Raw genomic sequence first — 19,832 nt, forward strand, 5'->3', positions numbered from 1 at the left:
GCAAGTGAAGCTCTCATACAGCATCGTTTTTAAATTGAATTTCATTATTTTTTATTATCATAAAAAGCCAGTTTAGGCAGATCCAATGCAGTGTATGCGCCCGTTTTATAAGACTCCGGATGGTCGAGGTCCAGCTTCTATCTTCCAGGAGAGGATAATTTTACACACGCAACGGCAAGAACCCTAATCGAGCAGCGAAATGGATTACGACTTAGTAAACCCTCAACTCTCTGCAAGGAGAAAGCTAGCATACAGAACTTGGGCTCCTTTGACATGGGAGGGGGGCGGTGAAACCACCAAGGCCTCCCCGTAAACTGTGCATCCTAACCCTGCTGTTTTCATTCTTCCCCAGAGCCAGGTTTGCTAGCTTTCTCCTTGCGGGGAGTCGCGTCCGTTGCATGCGCGGGGCGGGCCTAGTTTCCTTTCCAAAATAAAAAAGGGGGAGAGCTGCTGCTCGAGGCGGAGTCTGTTAGGCTCGCGCGCGTGCCGAGAAGCGGGGTGGGAGTGGGGGTGGGGCGGGCTCGCGCGCACGTGGCCGCGCGCTCCCGATCCGCGCGGGCACCTTTGGCGCCGCCCCTTCGTTTGCTTCGCTGCCTTCTCCGCCCGGCGCTTCCCGCACAAGACGCGAGGAAGAGGATGCCGAGCGCCGACGCCAGCCTGACCCCGCAGGTGCACTGGGCGCAGCGGCACCACCAGCTCTACCTGCGCGTGGAGCTCAGCGACGTCCAGGTGAGCGCCTGGCCCGGTGGGCTGCGGAGCCGAGGGGGGGCGGGGGCGTCAGGTAGGTGTCGATCCTCCCCCATCAACACGCAGTCTCTCCTGCGGCCTCCCCCCCCTCCTGCCCAAGGGATTCTGGGGCAGCCTCTCTTCTCCCCACCCTCCCGGGTGCCCTATAGATACCCCGCTTCCCTGGGCCCCCCTTTCCTCCCCCCCCAATCCTTAGAGCGACAGGCACGCCCGCAGGTGCTTCCATGGCATTCGTGCTCCTTGATCGCCACCGTTCCCCACTTGGCCGAGGAGCGTTTTTGGGGTGTTTTATTGGGCATCCATCACAACATTGCGCAGGCTCCAGGCTGTTTGCAGAGGAGGCTTCAGGGCCGTGCACGTTAGTAATGCAATCGTCGTTCTTTAGTAACATGGTGTGGGTGCCGGTTTTGGCAGGCTGGATCAACAGGGGCAGGTGGGTGTGCAAAGGTGAAGGGAGAAAGGAGGTTCTTATCTCTTCGATCTGGTTCCCTGTGCGCATGTGTGCATACCACCTACATTTAGCACGCCTACATTTGACACAGCATACAGTTAACACACATTCCTCTCCCCTGTAGATAATCCTGGGAATTGTAGTCGTGCCCCCCCCCCAGGGTGCTGGGAGCTGTAGTTCTGCAAGAAAGTAAAGACTACAGTTCTCAGGATTCTGAACACCTTGGCACACATTTCCCTTTTACAACCCTTCTCCTGCAGGAAAGTTGCCATGTAAATCCTGCACAGGCCTCCGGTGCTATAAAGGTATTGCTAAAAACGTTTGATTTGATTTGATTTGATTTATTGCATTTCGATGCCGCTTTCCATTCAGAGAAATCTCATTTTATGAATACGTATTTGGTGTTGCAGTTAATTTATGTTTGTAAAATCATTCAAATGAATCTCAAAGCGGCTGACAAAAAAAATAACATAAAATAAAAATAACACCCCAAATACAGCACAAATAATATAAAACAAATAAATCAATAAAACAGTTACAATCTGTAAAACACTCTTAACGAAACAGCAGCTAAAAATAAAGCTAAACATCACAGCAAAAACTCTATCATATGATCCATAATTCAATACGCCATTTATAATCTATAAATCAATGTTAACAACGTTAATGAAAAACGTATGCTAAGCATAGATTCATACACACACTTTCCACGCCCCCATGACTCATAATTCTTGCACACTTTTCAGTTCGTTAAAATACACATAAAATACACATTATGTTAGGCCAGCTCAGGCAGATGCTGCTCTAGCTGGGGTCCTCATTGTGGAGATAGTGAGGTTTGGGGGGTTGGCGACATGATTATGTCCTTTTCACCCTCCTTGCGGCTTTCCTGCGGCTCCTTTTTGTGGAATAGGGGAGAAGAAAGTTAGGTCCAGTCGCGGACGACTCTGGGGTTGGGCACTCATCTCGCTTTATTGGCCGAGGGAGCCGGCGTACAGCTTCCGGGTCATGTGGCCAGCATGACAAAGCCGCTTCTGGCGAACCAGAGCAGCACACGGAAACGCTGTTTACCTTTCCGCTGTAGTGGTTCCTATTTATCTACTTGCATTTTGACGTGCTTTCGAACTGCTAGGTTGGCAGGAGCTGGGACCAAGCAACGGGAGCTCACCCTGTCGTGGGGATTCGAACCGCCAACCTTCTGATCGGCAAGCCCTAGGCTCTGTGGTTTTTAGACCACAGAAGCTATACTTCATTCCCACCCACCCACTCACACACACAGCACATTGCAGCTTTCTCACATTAAGCTTCTGCAGGCCCTCAATGCTTTTCCCCTAAGCCCTTGACCATGGTTTTTTTAAAAAAAGTTTTATTATTATAATTATTACATTTATATGTAAATTTTATAATTTCCGCCAAGGAACTCAGGCTGGTGTACATTGTTCTCCTTCCTTTGTGTTTTATCCTCACGACAACCCTGTGAGGTAGGGTGCTCTGAGAGCAAGTACCGTAACTGGCCCAAAGTCACCCCACAAGCTTCATGGCTGAGTGGGGATTTGAATAAAAGTATGTACTTTCCCACTCCAAGCTGTGATGAACAACAGCTTAGAATCTGCTGAGATAAAAGAATGATAAAAATACCATTATGCAAGTTCTGCCGTCCTCTCCACATCCCTGTCTCTGATAGTCCGCTTCTCCTGTTAATAATAGTAATAATAATAATAGTAATACCACCCTTCATCTGCAAATACAAAATAAAAGCACAAAATACATGATAAAAGCAGGAACGAAACCACCACAAACTAATGACACCCTCTCTCCTACAACAATTCTGTGAATGGCTTTTTAAAATATATTTGTAGATTTATGAAACCGCTTCACAGGCAAGAGCTACAAAGGGGGGGGGGTACAATAAGATACAAAAGGTTGTTGCAGGCACCTCAGGTAATTTAAATACAAGCAAATGGGCTAATGAAAACCTTTTTCAGTTCCAATGCGGCTCTTTTTCTTTTGCCTCTTTTTCTGCAGGATCCTGACATCACAATTACAGACAATGTTCTCCATTTCAAAGGTAGGTCAGTTTTGTTGCGTCTTCATTATTTTTTCTGGAAGAAAATAGCTTTGGGATCTTGCTGTGGCAAGATTTTACGCAGTAGGTGGCAATTTAGAATAGATAAATAATATGTAATTTCCTTTTTTAAAATCACTATTTCCTCCTGACTTTTGTTAAACTTTTGCTTTCTGGGGTGGGGAAGGAGAAGCTGTGTTTGCATTTTAAAAGCGTTATTTTTTTGGTCACGAGGCCTAAAACAACTGAGCTCTTGACATAAAAGCCGCTACTGTACATGACTTTGGAGGCTTACATCCCATCTTCCCCCTCCTGTGCCATAATTTCAAACAAAATTCAACCTATTTGAATATAGCAGTGAAATTGTTTCCCTGATCTCTTGAGTTGACTGTACGCCCTGCTAATAATGTCCTCTCTCTTTCAAAACATCTTGTGTACTGTTGCTGTTGCATAAGGAACTGACATTCAAATTTGAAAGATAAGTAGATACAAAGCAAATGTTTTTTTATTTTGATCTTCTGAGTCCTCCTCATGGATCTGCCTTATGTCTAAAGACTTGTGATAACAATGCATTGCATTACTTAAAAGCGCCCCCCTCCAAAAAACACCCCAACCCAAATCCTGTCTTTGAATGAGATTAACTCATTATACATAGAGGGGTGTGTGTGTGTGTGTGGTCACTTCCATACCATACATTTAAAGTACTATGATACCACTTTAATGGCTTCTCCCCAAGAATCCTGGGAGCTGTAGTTTGTTAAGGGTGCTGAGAGTTGTGTAGAGATCCCCTCGTTCCCCTCACAGAACTACAATTCCAGAATTCCCTGTGAAGAGGAATTGATTGTTAAACCATTCTGGGAATTATCGCTCTGTGAGGGAAATAGGGGCCTCCTACACATTCTCAGAACTAACTGCAGCTTCCAGAATGTGGCCTGTTGGGGGGGGCACACTTACCACATTAAAATGCATTATTATTATTATTATTATCATTATTATCATTCTCATTATTTTGTTGTTGTTAATATTTATTAGACTTGTTAGTTGCTTGCTACCCAAAGGTCTCCAAGCGACTTAACAACACATTTAAAAACATAAACATAACTATATTAGACAATTAAAACAAAACAAAAATGACCCCCATAACAAACACAAGAAGCTTGGGCAGCCTTTACCTGGTGCTGAAAAGATGTCAATGAAGGCGCTAGTCAAGATGAGGACAGAAGTGAACTCTTGTCCATTTTAGCAGTTCCTTGACACCAGACTTGATATGTGGCCACTATGCCCTGCGGAGAGCCAAGTCCTGGTTTTCTGATTTATCTTTTCCGATTTCTAACCTTGCTTCTGTGCTGGGTGTGCTTTTTTTATATAAAAAAAGGAAGGAAGGAGGGAAGGACAATTAACCTGGAAAGCCTTCTGAGAGACAGAGCTGTCATTCAGTTGCAGAGTTGTACAACTGCAATTCCCAAGTAGATTTCTTACTTCTGCTTGTTTTTCTTCCTAGCTCATGGCCACGGAGCCAAGGGAGACAACGTGTATGAATTTCAAATTGAGTTCCTGGCACCAGTGGACTCGCAGGTAATGGCTCCTGGTGTTTCCTGCAGCTGAATTACAAGGCCAGTGCTCTGACCAACAGGGGGAATGTGCTTTGGATTTTTGTCTCTTGTGGGTGGTTTTCTGTGTATATCTCTGCAACCTTCAGAGTTCCCCTGAGCATGCTTATACCCAGTACTTCTTCTGTGACGGTACTCACTGGTACAGAATATTAATTTTATTTATTTCCCCCCCTTACATTTACACCCCACCTTTTTTCCCAAGGAGCTCAGACTTCTCCTGCTCTCTATTTTATCCTCACAACAACCCTGCGAGGCAGATTAGGCAGAGAGACAGTGACTGAGCAGGGATTTGAACCCTGGTCTCCCAGGTCCTAGTCCTGCTCTGTAACCATTACACGACAGAGGCTCTCACTTCTTCTTTTTGCTGCTCATCATAGGCATTTTGTGCCGGACCCACAGCACATTTATCAGCATATGAGTACTGACACCTCATTTTTTAACTTAAAAAAAACCCCAAAAACAAGCAGTGCTTATACCTCTCTTGATTCTCAGTGATTCCCATCTTGAGTTTGCTGTTTCAGATAATGATGGTGTGGCCATGCAGCTATGTAGATAAGATCAGCATGTGGGATTGCTCAGTGGTTTTCACAACTGTGAAATTCCAGTCAGCCCTGTTTGTGTGATAAGCCAGAATCCTGTGCATAGGTTGTGGCATTAGCCAATAAAGTTGGCTAATGCTTCCTGCCATGGGCAAGAATCTGCTCTGCCTACGTGCCAGCCCCCTAGAGCTATCTGCTTCTGCTTACCTTAGAGAGTTCCTTGGAGCCACTTAAGTGTCAGATACCTGGCTCAAGTTTCCTGCAGTGCTCACCAAACCACTTGGAGGGGGGAAGCTGCCTGCCTGGATCTTAATTTCTGTAATCCTCCTGCCTGCAAGGGAACAGAAGTGTCAAAGCCCCCTTAGAAGCTGGAGCAATTGTGAATTCTATGCCAAAAGCTCAGTCACAACTATAGAGTTCCAAACCCTGACAAGTAAAAGATCTCTTGCCGCGCCCGTAAACTTCAGGCTTTGCATTTCAGAAATCAAGATGCAGTGAAATTAATCCTAAGTAACAACAAGGTCCTTGTGTGGAGCAGGACGTACCGCTTTCTCCTTCTGTGGGCATCAAAAGGGTGGTGAAATACGCATTCTAATCAAGGACATGGTTAAGTGTTTGGACAAGCATCAAGGGAACATCGGTTATGCACAGCCACCCGCGGCAAGGAAGAAATTCGCCCCAAGTCAAGCACACAGATAGGGGCCGTCAGTACACAGAACTGGTTGTACAAAGTGACCCAAACAAGTTATGAAAGACAGTGGGAGAAATCTGAAGTTAGTCATGCTCAAAGTAGACCCATAGAAATGGGTTTGTTTTGACTAACCCTGGACAGCACCAAATTACAGAAGTCAACGTGCTACAGAATTCTGCACAGAAACAACTCCACAATTCTTGACTGTGTAGCCTTGTTCAGTTGTAACCATCATAGTCTGATAAAGAATGGTTTTGGCTGTCAGACTGACAGGCACCTATCCTGATGGCCTAAGAGGAAGAGAGCTTTGCTGCTTCTGGTGTGAAACATGGTACATTCGGTGCCAAATCAACAAACAAGGAGTGCACGGTAGTCATGAAATTTGTGGGTATTTTGCAAAGTCGTTACTCATGTCAAAATGTGTCTTACAGCAATGGCATTAGTTTATTACCCCTTACGTCTAGGAGCAGGGCCACACCCCTCTGAAAGTTCATTCAAGGTGGCAGTGCCCTTGGTAATTTTTTGCCACTGAATGGCAAAATATTCACTGAACATGCTACCTGCAACAGTCATCGGTGGGGTCGTTTGGAGGCTCAGGGTCTCTTTAAACCGCTGCTAAAATGGATATTCGAGCACCCTCCATTTCAGCAATGGAAACCGCTTTCTCCTCCAGGAGTGAGGTGCACACACACCCAGGGGCGTAGGAAGGGGTGTGGTGGGGGCAGATCGCCTTGGGTGTCCTCACTGCGGGGGGGTGGGGGGTGACATTTGGTGCGCCATCTGCCGGTGACTCCCAAGCCTTCCCCGAGCCGTCGGGGTAAGGGGGGGAGCTGTGCTACTTTGTCGGTGGCATTCCCCCTTCGTTTTGATAGCTTGGGGGAGACTTGGGAGTCACGGGTGGGCGGGCGGCACGCCAAATGTCCGCCATGGGCGGCTCGCTCCGCCCCTGACTGCAGGGCACGCACGCCTCTCCGAGCACCCAAGCGGCTATCTCACGCCTGGGAGGGCACCCTCCATGCCACGCCCCCCTCGGGAGTGCGCCCGCCCTAGACAGCGTGGGTATATGATCCGCCACTGCACCCAGCACCCATCAGTGCCCTCCAGGTCTTGATTGTACCTTTGAAGTTTTGTCCTTACCTGCATCATGATGTCAGGTGAAAAGAATCCTGTTGGGCCAAGGCTGGCCTGCAGGTGGAGGTTCCTCACCTGTGCAGTAACGGCTTGGTTCACAAATCTGAACATTGTTTTAAAAGTTGCGAAATAGTAGTTTGGTGTGGATGCTTTTGCAAGGCCAGGATAGCCTGTGTTGAGTAGCACTGCATGTTATCCACAACTCTGTGTGTGTGTGTGTGTGTGTGTGTGATTTTTGTTGAAGTTATTTCCAACCCACTGCTTAAAACAAGCTTTTTTCCTCCTCTGTGGTTGTCTTCTTTCAGCCAGCCTATAAAATGACACAGAGGCAGCTGAACATCACCGTAACGAAGAAGGCGAGCCAGTGGTGGGAACGGCTGACCAAGCAGGAGAAGCGGCCGCTGTTCCTCGCTCCGGATTTTGATCGTTGGTTGGATGAGTCGGATGCTGAGATGGAGCTGAAAGCCAAAGTAAGGCCTAGCCATTGACCCACAATGTGCTCTGTACCATCCCTGCTCCATGAGGACATGTGGGTGTGTCTGCTTGGCTGATGATGGAAACAGACTACAGTGGTACCTTGGTTCTCAAACTTAATCTGTTCCGGAAGTCTGTTCCAAAACCAAAGCGTTCCAAAACCAAGGCGTGCTTTCCCATAGAAAGTAATGCAAAACGAATTAATCCTTTCCAGACTTACAACCCCCCAAAACAGAAATTTAACATGAATTTTACTATTTAACGAGACCATTGATCCATAAAATGAAAGCAATAATCAAATGTATTGTACTATAAAATAAATAAGACAGTATTGTAGATGATAAATATTTAAAAAATAATAATTGCTTAACTGCATTGTTTGGTCATTGGTCATAGTCATTGTTTGGATGGGGGGCTTTTATCCATTTCTGCAGTCACACAATCAATCAGTAGCTGAACTGGGTTCCACACAGTCACAAAAACAAATTTACCGGAAAAAGCCTCAAAAACAAAAACACAAAATAAATAGCAAAAACAAAAGCGCCAAGCTTGATCCTTTCCGGAAGTCCATTTGAAATGTTTGAAAACAAAGTTGCAGCTTCTGATTGGTGCAGGTGCCCCAGAAACAATAGCCGACAACCGCATTGGACGTTCGGCTTCTGAAAAATGTTTGAAAACTGGAACACTTACTTCCGGGTTTTCGGTGTTTGAGAACCAAGGCGTTTGAGAACCAAGGTACCACTGTATTGCCAGCCCATAACTCCAGTGTTCAAACGCTTGCACTGGCTGCCTATGCTCTCCTAGGCCAGGTTCAAGGCTCTACTATATATTTACAAGGCCTGCCACAATTTGGGTCCATACATCTCTGTCCAACTACTGAAGTCTTTGGGGGAGTCACTGTTAGTTTCCAGGCCCAATTCAAAGGGCTGGTGTCGACCTATGAAGCCTTACATGGCTCAGGACCTCAAGACCTTAAGGATTTCCTCTCCCTATACAAACTGGCCCGGACCCTGCACTTGTCATCTGAGGCCCTTCTCTATTTCCCCCATCCCAGAAATGTAGCAACAAGAGAACGGGGCCTTTTCTGTAGTGGCTCCCTGATGGTGGAATGCTGTCCCCAGAGAGGCTCCCCTGGCGCCATCATTACATGTCTTTAGGTTCCAGGCAAAAATATTCCTCATTAACCAGGCCTATGGCTGTTAAATATTCTATGGCAGGTAAAAGTATGGGGGAGTGGAATGATTGTTTTATTATTAGGCTGTATGTCAGTATGCTTTTTACTCTGTTTTAATTATGTTTTTAATCACTGATGTTCTGTAATGTGTTTTTAATGTTGTACGATGCCTTGAAATCTTTTGATAAAGGGTGGTATATAAATACAGTAGAATAAATAATATAATAATTGTTGGTACCCCATGGCTAGAATGTCCACCAGGAGCTGTGCATCCAATATTGTGGGGCTAGTTCTATGGAACTCCCTTCCAGCAGAGGTCAGACAAGCTCCCTCCCTGTTGAGCTTCTGCCTACTGAAAACCTTTTTATTAAAAAAAAATTCCAGCAAGCATTTTAACTGATTAATTCTGATATAATAGTTCGAAGTCATTTTTATTTTCATTGGATTGAGTTTAATGTACTCTGCCTAAGAGGCCATTGTAATCAAGTGGTAGAATAAATTGTCTAAACATTACAGTGAGTGTACAGAAGCACTTTGAACTGTGCTATTTAAATGCTAAGTAGCGTTATTTTTTTGCAAAGATAGATTTCGTTGAAGGCAGACAGGATTGCGAGGTGGTTAAGTAGTACGGTAACTGCAAATGGAAGGCAATACTTAGCAGGGACTTTTGAAAAGGAGGAGGAGAGGCAATTTTAAAAAGGAAGCAAAAATGAAAGAGAATGCCCCAGGCAAGTTGGGGGCTGGAGGGGGGAAAAGAGCTGAAACTGGAGGCCGTCTGAATTGTCCAACAGATACCATCGCCCAAGAACGCACTGGCTCAACATCAGCTCATGTTGGATGTTGTCGAGTTGGTTTTTCTGTTTTGTTTTTTGGAAAAGGTCTGTCCCAAAAGTCAGCAGGCGGCTTCCCAATGGCACTAAAAGGACCCCTGACTATTAGGTCCAGTTGTGACCGACTCTGGGGTTGCACGCTCATCTCGTATTATTGGCCGAGGGAGCTGGCGTATAGCTTCCAGGTCATGTGGCCAGCATGACAAAGCCACTTCTGGAGAACCAGAGCAGCACACGGAAACGCCGTTTACCTTCCCGCTGTAGCGGTTCCTATTTATCTACTTGCATTTTGACGTGCTTTCGAACTGCTAGGTTGGCAGGAGCTGGGACCGAGCAACGGGAGCTCACCCCGTCACAGGGATTCGAACCGCTGACCTTCTGATCAGCAAGCCCTAGGCTCAGTGGTTTAACCCACAGCGCCACCTGGGTCCCCAATGGCACTAATACTTGCTAAAAACCCACCTTGCTCTTTTTTTTTAGGAGGAAGAAAGGGTTAACAAAATCACCATAGAGAACCGCATCCCCAAAGACTGTAAGTAGCCAGTCTCTTTTGTCTGGCAAACCTTTTTGCGCCTGCAAGATTTCTTTACCGCTCCCCCATCTCCCCATTTAGATACCACCCCATATTTTGTGAAGCTGGAGATATGATGGACTGGGAAGACCGGGAGCAAGCAGGTCTATATAGACTTAGGGATTTTTGTGTAAATGGTTTCTCCCTACATAAAGAACAGATTTTGGCTAAGATCTCGTGGTCCCTTCCAACTCTACAATTCTGTGATTCTATAAACTTATGGCCAGTGTTTCTGCTACATCAAAGGGTGTAGTATCAACTATACACAAATGGAGGTAGAATTCGGCCATCTTATGGCCACAAAAATCCCCTGGGAAATGGACCTTCAAGTAATGAAACATGTTTTGCAGAGAAAACACATTTTAAAACAGTTTTGGCCCAATTAAGGGAATCTTCTTTGAAACTCTTACACAGGTGGCATCTTTCCCCCTTGTGAATATCCCACATGATACCAGGGGCAACATCAACCTGTTGGAGGGGATATGGAGAGACTGGATCCTACAGACATATGTGGTGGTTTTGCAAATCTGTTTACCCATTTTGAGTTTTGGTATTCAAAGAGTTGAGTTTAATATAGAAACTGGAGCTGCAACCTTCCCCTCAACTTGCTTTACTTGGAATAAAGGACATGTCTGCTCCCCCAGTTGCTCATAAAGAACTTTTAATGTTCCTCCTTGCGGCAGCGCATAGGAAAATATTCATGTGATGATGGTGCACTGCCTTGGACTTGAATATTGAAGCATGGTGCTCCAGAGCATGGACAATGGCCCTGGCTGAAAAGCTGGCATGCCAGATTCGTGTGACGAAGGGAATTCTAACCCCCATCTTTTCTCTAATGTGTGGTAACCATTTTTGGATTATATGTGTCAAGAAGATTGTGTTTATAACCCATCGAGATCTCACTGTAATATGTGGAAAGGTTTTTTGGTGTGAACTGTAAGAATTCGGTTTGATATTTTTAAGCAACATGGTTGATGTGCTGTGAGTTATGTAGTTTTATGTGCCTTTGTTGTTGTGCCTCCGACCAAAGACAAGATCTTGCATTCCACTGATTTCTGCCATTTAGCCCTGTTCTTCTGCAATGCCTTGCAGCTTTCCGGCACCTGAAGAGAGGCTACCTCTTCATGTACAACCTTGTCCAGTTCCTGGGCTTCTCATGGATCTTCGTGAACATGACAGTTCGACTCTTCATGCTGGGGAAAGGCAAGTGACCCTCTTTGCCCTCTTGTCCCTGCCGGCTGGCGCTCTGCTGCCAAGTTCAATCCCTGGCTGCTCTCGTTTAGAAGGTCCTTGAGCAGCAGTAGAGCGGCACATGCAAGGCTGTTTCACCATAGATACAGCCACGCCCCCTTCTAAGATTATACAATAATCTTGCAGTTATGCAATAATAATAAAAAATGGGGATGCATTGTAATCTGTAATTGTGTGTAAGATCTGCTGTTTTCTGTGCACACACATGGGCAGATGATTTGGAGTGCTCCAGTGTCGTCTTTCAGAGTGACTTAAGTGGTGCTGACTTGAAATTCCATTGTATGGAGCTTGCACGTTGTTCTTTTGAAGCGGAAGTCGCTTGCAGCATTCTTAAAACTCTTGCTTTAAAGCATACAGAAGAACAACTCCTTGTGGATCTTCCCACGCACTTTCTCCAGGGTGACCCTAGGAGCCAATCCTCAGTAGCTGACTCACTTCCTTTCACTCTGATTGGCTGCAATTAGAAGGCTTCTCGGTGTTTACATAGTTTCCCTTTCATGCTGATTGGGCAACTCAAGGGCACTGCAAAAATAGTAATAGATCTTTGATGCACCCCCCAAACTCTGGACCGCTACAACTCTTATCTTGAACGGAAGGGGTTGGAAAGGAGGGCCTGGAGGGGATGCTGCTGTTTGGAATAGACAAGATGGGACTCAGTGGTTTGCCTCAATAGAAGACAGCCACAAATGTTGTTGTTGTTGTTGTTGTTGTCACACATGCTAGTTGTTTGTTATGCAGAGGCCTCCAGCCAACATACTTGAAAATACCGAGTGGCTGAAGAAACTGTTCTCTGAGAAGCCAGACTCCAGAGTTCCCCTTGCAAAGTTGCCCTGTTCTTTGGATCCTGTCATTTTTTTCAATTTCCAAAGTGCATCTCTCTCTCTCTCTCTCTCTTTTTTAGGAGTTCCAAAGAGTAACCTTCTTGCCTGCCTCTTTCTTGCAGACTCTTTCTTTGATACTTTCCACACGATGGCAGACATGATGTACTTCTGCCAGACGCTGGCTGTCATTGAGATTGTGAACACACTGATTGGTCTGGTCCGGGCTCCTTTCATGCCTGTCGTCCTCCAGGTAATTGCACTTAGAGATCCAGCAACCCCTCTCTGGTGACTCCAGGAGCCATATTCCAAAATTGGCCAGGGCCTCCTGGCTCCCACCTAGGTCAAATGCTCTTTATCTCTCTCTCTTTCTCTGCTGGAGTGCTGGCAGAAAGGGGAGGCTGTGGCAGAGCTTCTCTCTCTCCTAGAGAGGAACTGACTGTGCCAAGGTCACCCAGAGGGCTTCATGACCAAGTGGGATTTGAACCCTGTCTCCCAGGTCCTAGTCCAGCACTCTAACCACTACACCACACGGAGCCTCGTCATTTCCCTGGGGAGCTCAAGGTAGCCTATGTGGTCCTCCCCAGTTTTATCCCCACAGCAACCCTGCGAGGTAGGTCCAACTGAGAAGAGTGACTGGCCCAGGGTTGCCCTGTGAGCTTCATGGCTCAGTAGCGATTAGAACCCTGGTCTCCTAGGGCCTAGCCTAGCCTGGCACTCTGACCACTACACCACCCTGGTTTGATCCTGCCTGTCTCCAGTCTTGGGCCTGTGTTCATGTGAGGAGCCTTAATTGGCAGTCTGGCGGAGCCATTCACAAATTAATTTCTGTTCTCCTTTTCACGGGAAGAGGAGCTTAAGCACATGGAGGTCAGTTGCTCTCATGATTTGGAGGCATGGTGAATACAGTACTGGCTCCCTCCTGCCCTCTGGCTTAGAGAGATGCAGACACAAGAGTTTGCTACATGTGTGCCATTTCTCTGTTCCAAATGCTTCTACATCTTTCTCTCCCCTCTTCCTGCCCCAGGTCTTTGGGAGAAACTTTGTGTTGTTCCTTGTCCTTGGAGGTGTGGAAGAAATGCAGAGCAAAGCTGTCGTTTTCTTCATCTTCTATATTTGGAGCATGGTGGAGATCTTCAGGTATCCGGGAATCTCAGCGCAAAACATTTCCGAGGCTTCTTTGTCCAGCTAGGCAATGGCCCATCCAGTCCAGCATCCTGTTCAACTTCTCGCAGTGGCTAACCAGATGCCTTTGGGAAGCCCGTGAGCAGGACCCAAGCACAAGAGCACCCTGCCCTTCTGTGGCTTCCTCTATGACACACACCCCGGCACCACCTCTCCCTTCCATATTCAAATCCTACCCCAACACAGAACACAGCTGAGAAGCTCAGGCTTAACCCTTTCATTTAGATCTCAGCTGAAAGGAAGCCTCTGTCTGTGCTTTGGGCCTGCTCAGCTTCACCCCTCATTTGCTTCCCTCCACTCCCTGCATGGAGGGAAGGGCTGTAGCTCAGTGGTAAAGCATCTGCTTTGCATGCAGAAGGTTCCAGGTTCAATCCTTGGCATCTCCAGGTAAGGCTGGCAAATGCTGCCATCTGAAACCCAGGAGACCAGCCAGTTGTAGACCCAGGGTGGCTAACCCAGGGCCCGTGGGCTGTATCTGACGCCCCAAATTGTTTTCATTTAAAAAAAATTATTGGTTAAATTTACATCCCCCCTTTCCTCTCAAAGGAGCCCTTGGTAACAAAAATACAAATAAAATAAAAACATACCCCCAAAATTAAAAAGCCTAAGGAGACTCCTAAAAACAAAATTTAAGAACCTTATAACTTAATCACGTGTCCAGGTAGGCCTGCTGAATCGTAAAAGTTTGCAGCAGGCATCCAAAAGAGTACTGCGAAGGAGCCTGCCTACTGTCAATAGGCAGGGAGTTCCAAAGCACAGGTGCTGCCACACACAAGGAATTGCAAAAACGAAAAAAAGAATAGAAGCCGTGAAAATCTATGGAACGGGTGAAAATCTCTACACCCAAGGAATGGCTCCTTGCAAGCAGACATTGCGTGGTGCTTGCAGAAGTGCAAGATCCGCAAATTGAGGTGATAGACTTGGCTCGAGACGGGTTAATTAGTAAATTTAGTTAATTTGACCAAATTTGTCTATACCGCTTTAACTATAAAAACCTCTTAAGTAAATATAAAGTACTAGTGTATTTCAGCCCGTTCAATAACGGGCACTAGAATCCTGGGGTTCGGAGAAGCGCTTGCGCTTCTCCGAACCCTGGGACCTGTCCTTGCTGTCGGCGGCAGGGGGACAGGAACGGAGGAGGAGAAAGCGCTGCTTTCTCCTTCTCCGTTCCTCTCCCGCAGCCGCCGACAGGAAGGACGCGCGCACTCTCCCCCCCGCCTCCTCCAACCACCGCTCCTCACGGCCAGGGAGGGTTGTGAGGAGGCCTTCGCCGGCCTCCACCCTCGCTTCCCTGACGTGCCCTGCAGTGAGGCGGTGTCTGGCGGGAGCGGCGGTTGGAGGAGGCAGAGTGGGGGGAGAGTGCGCGCGCGCAGTCTCTGCTGTCCAATCCCTGTATCCCTGGGGCACATGCGCAGTGACCCAGGGACACACGGGACAGCTTGGACGCAGGGACAACTTGGACATTATTATATAGGATACATAACATTTTTAAAATATATATATAAATAAATAAAGCATATAAACAATTATTCCTGCATTCCAGAGGTTTGGACTAGATGTGCTAGACACCTTGGGATCCTTTCCAACTCTACAATTCTAATATATGAAAATCAGCAGTTAAAAGTATACATTGTAAAATACAATGACTCATTAAAACACACGTCAACTTTACACTTCTGGGTAGGGCTTGTCTAAATACAGTTTTAGCAGGTGCTCAAAACAGAGCATCAAAAGCCACGATAATTTTTTTTGTGCACCCCACAAGTCCCCTCCAAATTCTTAAAGTTTTATTTATTTATTTTAATGAGGGCACGAGGTTGAGGAAGCATTTTATTGTTGCATTTATATCCCACATTTCTTCCATGGAGCTCAGAGTAGCAGACATGGTTCTCCTCTTCATTTTTTCAGAGTTTGGGATGTAGGTTAGGCTGAGAGACTATGACTGGCCCAAGGACACACAGTGAGCTTCCGTGCCTGGGTAGGGATTTGAACCCTGGTCTCCCAGGTGCTAGTCCGACACAATAACCGCTACACTTACCCTGGCTGTGCTACGTCTTTTCAGCTCGCTGCCATTGTTCATGCCTTCTCTCTCCTTCCCCTCCTGGGGGGGGGGTATTCGGTGGCTAAGCCTGATGAGCCGCTGACTTGCAGGGCTTCCCTTCCAGGTATCCGTTCTACATGCTCTCATGCCTCGATATAGAATGGAAGATCCTGACCTGGATTCGATACAGCATCTGGATGCCCCTCTACCCTCTGGGGATCTTAGCAGAAGGTATGCTGGAGAGACAGAGGCGACTTTGTCGACACCCGTTATGTAGCACAGCAAACTTTCCATCCAACGCCACTCAGGGCTCAGAAGCCGCCTGTGCCAGGGGTGGGGGGTGGGGGCCTGTGGGCCTCCAGATGTCACTTAACTACAAACCCCATCATCCCTGGCCCTTGGCACTGCTTGCTGGGGCTGATGGGAGTTGCAGTTTAGCCACATCTAGGAGGTTAAAAGTTCCCCCACGCCAGCTCTGTGCTGAAAATCTGATCTTCACCACCAGCCCAGGAATGGGCTCCAACTTCCGTCATCCTGGATCGTTGGCTGTGCTGGTTGAGGCTTATGGCAGTTGGAGTCTATCAGTATCTGGAAGGATAACAAGTTTCTCCAGCGCTGCCCTAGTCCTGGGTGCCTGAAGATTGGAAGCAATTCTTCCAGCCTCGATTGTGGTACATTTGCTTGGTTTTCTGAGCTCCCTGCCTCCTGCTGTTCACGTTCTGTTTTGCTGGAAACGAGGCTGAACGAAGCTGCATGTAAACTGTAGCCCTTTGCTCTTCCCCGCAAAGTGCCTTGACCTCAAGCCCCATTTCCTTCTGTTTCCAGCTGTCTCCGTGATTCAGGCTATTCCCGTCTTCAGCAGCACCGGGAGATTTAGCTTCATGCTGCCCTACCCGCTGAACATCACCGTTCCCTTCTCCGTTTTTCTCCAGCTCTACCTTGTCTTCTTGTTTCTAGGTGAGTTTCAGATTAAAGTCTGTGAGCACTGTAAATGTGGGATTGGGGTGGACTTCATGAGGACTAGAATTGTTCTTGGATAACTTGGTGGTGGTAGTTATAATCATCATAATAATAATCATAGTATCCTTCTGAAGAGAACTCCCCTCCCAGGGTAAGGTTTTGCACAAAGCTCTGCAGTTAGGGGGTCGTCATAAATTGTCACCCTGCTTCAAAAGAATTGCTGGCAAAGTCCAGACATTTCCTGCCCTTCCCTTCTCCAATCTTTGTTTGCTAAGGCAGGAACAGAGCCACACTGAATGAATAAATACTGGCACACAGCCCCTGCTGCAGTTGTTTAAGGGGGAGGGGCAGTTTGGGGCCTTGCAAGGCCAAAAGGGCATGGTGAGAGGCGACTACTCACAGATACGTTATTCATTCATTAAATCTCTATCCTGCCCTTTCTCCAAAAGGCACCTAAGGCAGGAGACGTCGAATAGTTCAATCATTACAATTTAAAACAATCTACCAGCAGGTGGTGCTGTGGGTTAAACCACAGAGCCTAGGGCTTGCTGATCAGAAGGTCGGCGGTTCGAATCCCTGTGACGGGATGAGCTCCTGCCCACCTAGCAGTTCAAAAGCATGTCAAGTGCAAGTAGATAAATAGGTACCATAACAGCGGGAAGGTAAACGGCGTTTCCGTGTGCTGCTCTGGTTTGCCAGAAGCGGCTTTGTCATGCTGGCCACATGACCTGGAAGCTGTACGCCAGCTCCCTCGGCCAATAACGCGAGATGAGCGCCGCAACCCCAGAGTCGGTCACGACTGGACCTAATGGTCAGGGGTCCCTTACCTTACCAGCATGTTAAACTGATGATTTGGGGAGCTTGAGTACCAGTATTCTCTCTCTCTTGGCACTGCTGGCCTTGGGAGTTCATACTTTTTTCCTCCTCCAGGGCCATTTGTGAATTTCCGCTACCTCTACAAGCAACGGAAGAGACGCCTTGGACCCAAAAAGAGGAAAATGCACTAGGCCGGAGCCTGGAATGGTTCCTTTCTCTTCTTCTAATCTACCTTGAAGGCAGGGTTAGGGCTCTCTCCTAACGGTTTTACTTACCCTGTTGATCTGAAAAACCAGTTTTGTACAGTTATACTCAACATGCATCTCCCCTCCCACAAGGATGGATCCAGGTGACATCCCCCACCTCACAGTTAGGTCCAGCGACTCTTTGGGTCAACCTGAAAGGCTGAGCCAATAGCCGTAGCCCTTGTGTCCTGTGCTACCTGCAAATAAAACTGACCCCCTTGGTGGGAACACAACCCCCTGCCATCTGGGAGCTGAGCAGTGTTTTCCTGGCTAAGTCCACAGGCAGAGGCAAGAGCTTCTCCACGCAGAAAATTTTTATGGGTTTTCCCAGTATCAAAACCTTTGGAATGGTCCCAGTGCAGAGAAGCTAGCTGGTCACTGCTTGTTGCTGAGGCTCCCAAGCCAAAGTCCTGAGCAGGGTGGCAACCTTAAGCACCCTTTCCTCTGGCCAGAAGGGGTGTGCTGGTGGTTTATTGAGGCCTGCCTCTCTTTCCTTCTCTCTGCAGTGGAGATGGCCAGCTGTGAGGTAAGTCAGAGGCCCCCTTCTCCCTCAGAATTGCTACTGGCATGCCCTTACTGTGCACATCAGGGGTGGGGCACCTGTGACCCTCTAGATTAGTGTTTCCCGAACTTGGGTCTCCAGCTGCCGTTGGACTACAACTCCCATCATCCCTCGCTAGCAGGACCAGTGGCCAGGGATGATGGGAGCTGTGGTGTTTGGAGACCCAAACAGTGTTCCAAATGTTGCTGGACTGCAACTCCAACTAATTCTGAGAGTTGGACATGCAGGCAGGGACCAATGGGAATTGGGAGTCCCAACATCTGGAGGACCATAGCTTCCCCATCCCTGGATTCATTTATTTTCTTACGTCTGTATTCTAAACCCCTTTATGTGGAAGGACACCCTGTTGATTCAGAACTTCTGCAGAAATACACTTGTTTCTAGAGCTGGCTTGATGGGATCTCCTCCAGCTCACCAACCAGTATCACAATTCTGCTTCTGGTGCAAGAAGGCTTTTGAGTGGCTCCATGGTTCTAGACGTGCTTTGTCTTTGAGGGGTCTAGGAAAGGCACCATCCTGCCTTTAGAATTGGGGTGGGGGGAGAAGCACTATTTATCCACCAGACTGGGCACAGGCACCCTCCTCGGGGCTAATTTGGAGGTGACAATTTCACCTTAATTTACTCCAGGTGGGTAAATGGTGGGGTTTGGGGGACCCAGGTCCTGATCTGCCGGTATTGACACTGACTTTCAACCGTAGCACACAGGGCACCTTACTTAGCCCTTTCCATTGCTGTTCCATCTGTTAAAATTACAGTCTAGGGTGCAGCCACTTTTGTCATGAATCTGTATTTGCTGGTCTTTCGGGAGGCAAATAGAATGTGTATTTCTAATAATAAAGATTTTAAAACTTCTTTTGCGCACTCATTGCTGGCTTTTTTTTCTTTAAAAAACGAAACAGGATTCGGTGTGAATACCGTGCTTAAGTTACACTGATGGCAGATACTCTGCCATGTCCAACATTTGAATGAGTTAGGCCTCCTATTTACATACGGTACGCGTATTGGTATGTCTGTTGGTCATAAATAAGGACCCTGACAGAACAGGGGAGCAAAGCAGAACCTGAGCGGCTCTTGGAGTGATACTGGAATAATTTACAACATGGGTCTCTGGCTCAGCACCCCTTTCCCCTCATGCCCCACCCATGGCCAGAGAGCAGGGAAGGGTCTGCTTGAGTGCTTCTGCTCCTTCCCACGATTGAAATGCTTTCCCTTACAGCTTTACACCTGCATAATGTATCTCTTGAAAACCCTGATCTACAAGGGGGTTCACACTTTTCTTCGTGGTCATCGCTTCCAGTCAGTTCAGCGGCATATGACATTACTCATATCCCCTCCAGCCTGCCAGTTAATGAAGCAGAATTCTGAGCTCCGGCTGTTGCGATTCACCTTCGATACCCAAGTTCAGTCATTGTGAAAATGTGAAATTAATGACTAGAGTGAGGAATTCAAAAAGTGCTACCATTTGAGAACCAGACTCTTTAAACGTACACCAGAAGTGCATGCCAGTCACACTGTTTAAATAGCAGCAGGGGACTTTCTGCTTTTTCTTTACACAGCCCAGCTTCCAGGAAAAATAGTTGTCCTAACTTTCACTCTAGAGCAGAGGTGGGGGACTTGATCCAGCCAGTTCCAGACCATCTTCTATAAGCTGTTTTGACGGGGCAGGG

At 47.2% G+C, this 19,832-nt stretch overlaps 1 protein-coding gene across 1 annotated transcript; it reads left to right on the forward strand.

Moving 5' to 3' along the window:
* Window positions 1-557: 557 nt before the first annotated feature.
* HACD3 (3-hydroxyacyl-CoA dehydratase 3) lies at window positions 558-19,017 on the forward strand. The gene is made up of 11 exons (XM_035130675.2): window positions 558-729; window positions 3,224-3,266; window positions 4,765-4,838; window positions 7,543-7,707; window positions 10,196-10,247; window positions 11,379-11,489; window positions 12,481-12,608; window positions 13,383-13,495; window positions 15,706-15,812; window positions 16,407-16,538; window positions 17,472-19,017. The coding sequence occupies exons 1-11, from the start codon at window positions 637-639 to the stop codon at window positions 17,546-17,548; spliced, it is 1,095 nt and encodes a 364-aa protein (XP_034986566.1). The 5' UTR covers window positions 558-636; the 3' UTR covers window positions 17,549-19,017.
* The last annotated feature ends 815 nt before the right edge of the window (window positions 19,018-19,832 follow it).

Source organism: Zootoca vivipara, chromosome 14 (assembly GCF_963506605.1).
Source record: "Zootoca vivipara chromosome 14, rZooViv1.1, whole genome shotgun sequence".
Lineage (NCBI taxonomy): Eukaryota > Metazoa > Chordata > Lepidosauria > Squamata > Lacertidae > Zootoca > Zootoca vivipara.

Excerpts from the sequence above, each read along its gene's own strand:
- HACD3 (XM_035130675.2), top strand. The coding sequence starts at position 637 with ATGCCGAGCGCCGACGCCAGCCTGACCCCGCAGGTGCACTGGGCGCAG. Across the intron at positions 3,267-4,764 it reads CAATGTTCTCCATTTCAAAG|CTCATGGCCACGGAGCCAAG; the intron begins GTAGGTCAGTTT and ends TTTTCTTCCTAG. Across the intron at positions 13,496-15,705 it reads AGCATGGTGGAGATCTTCAG|GTATCCGTTCTACATGCTCT; the intron begins GTATCCGGGAAT and ends CTTCCCTTCCAG.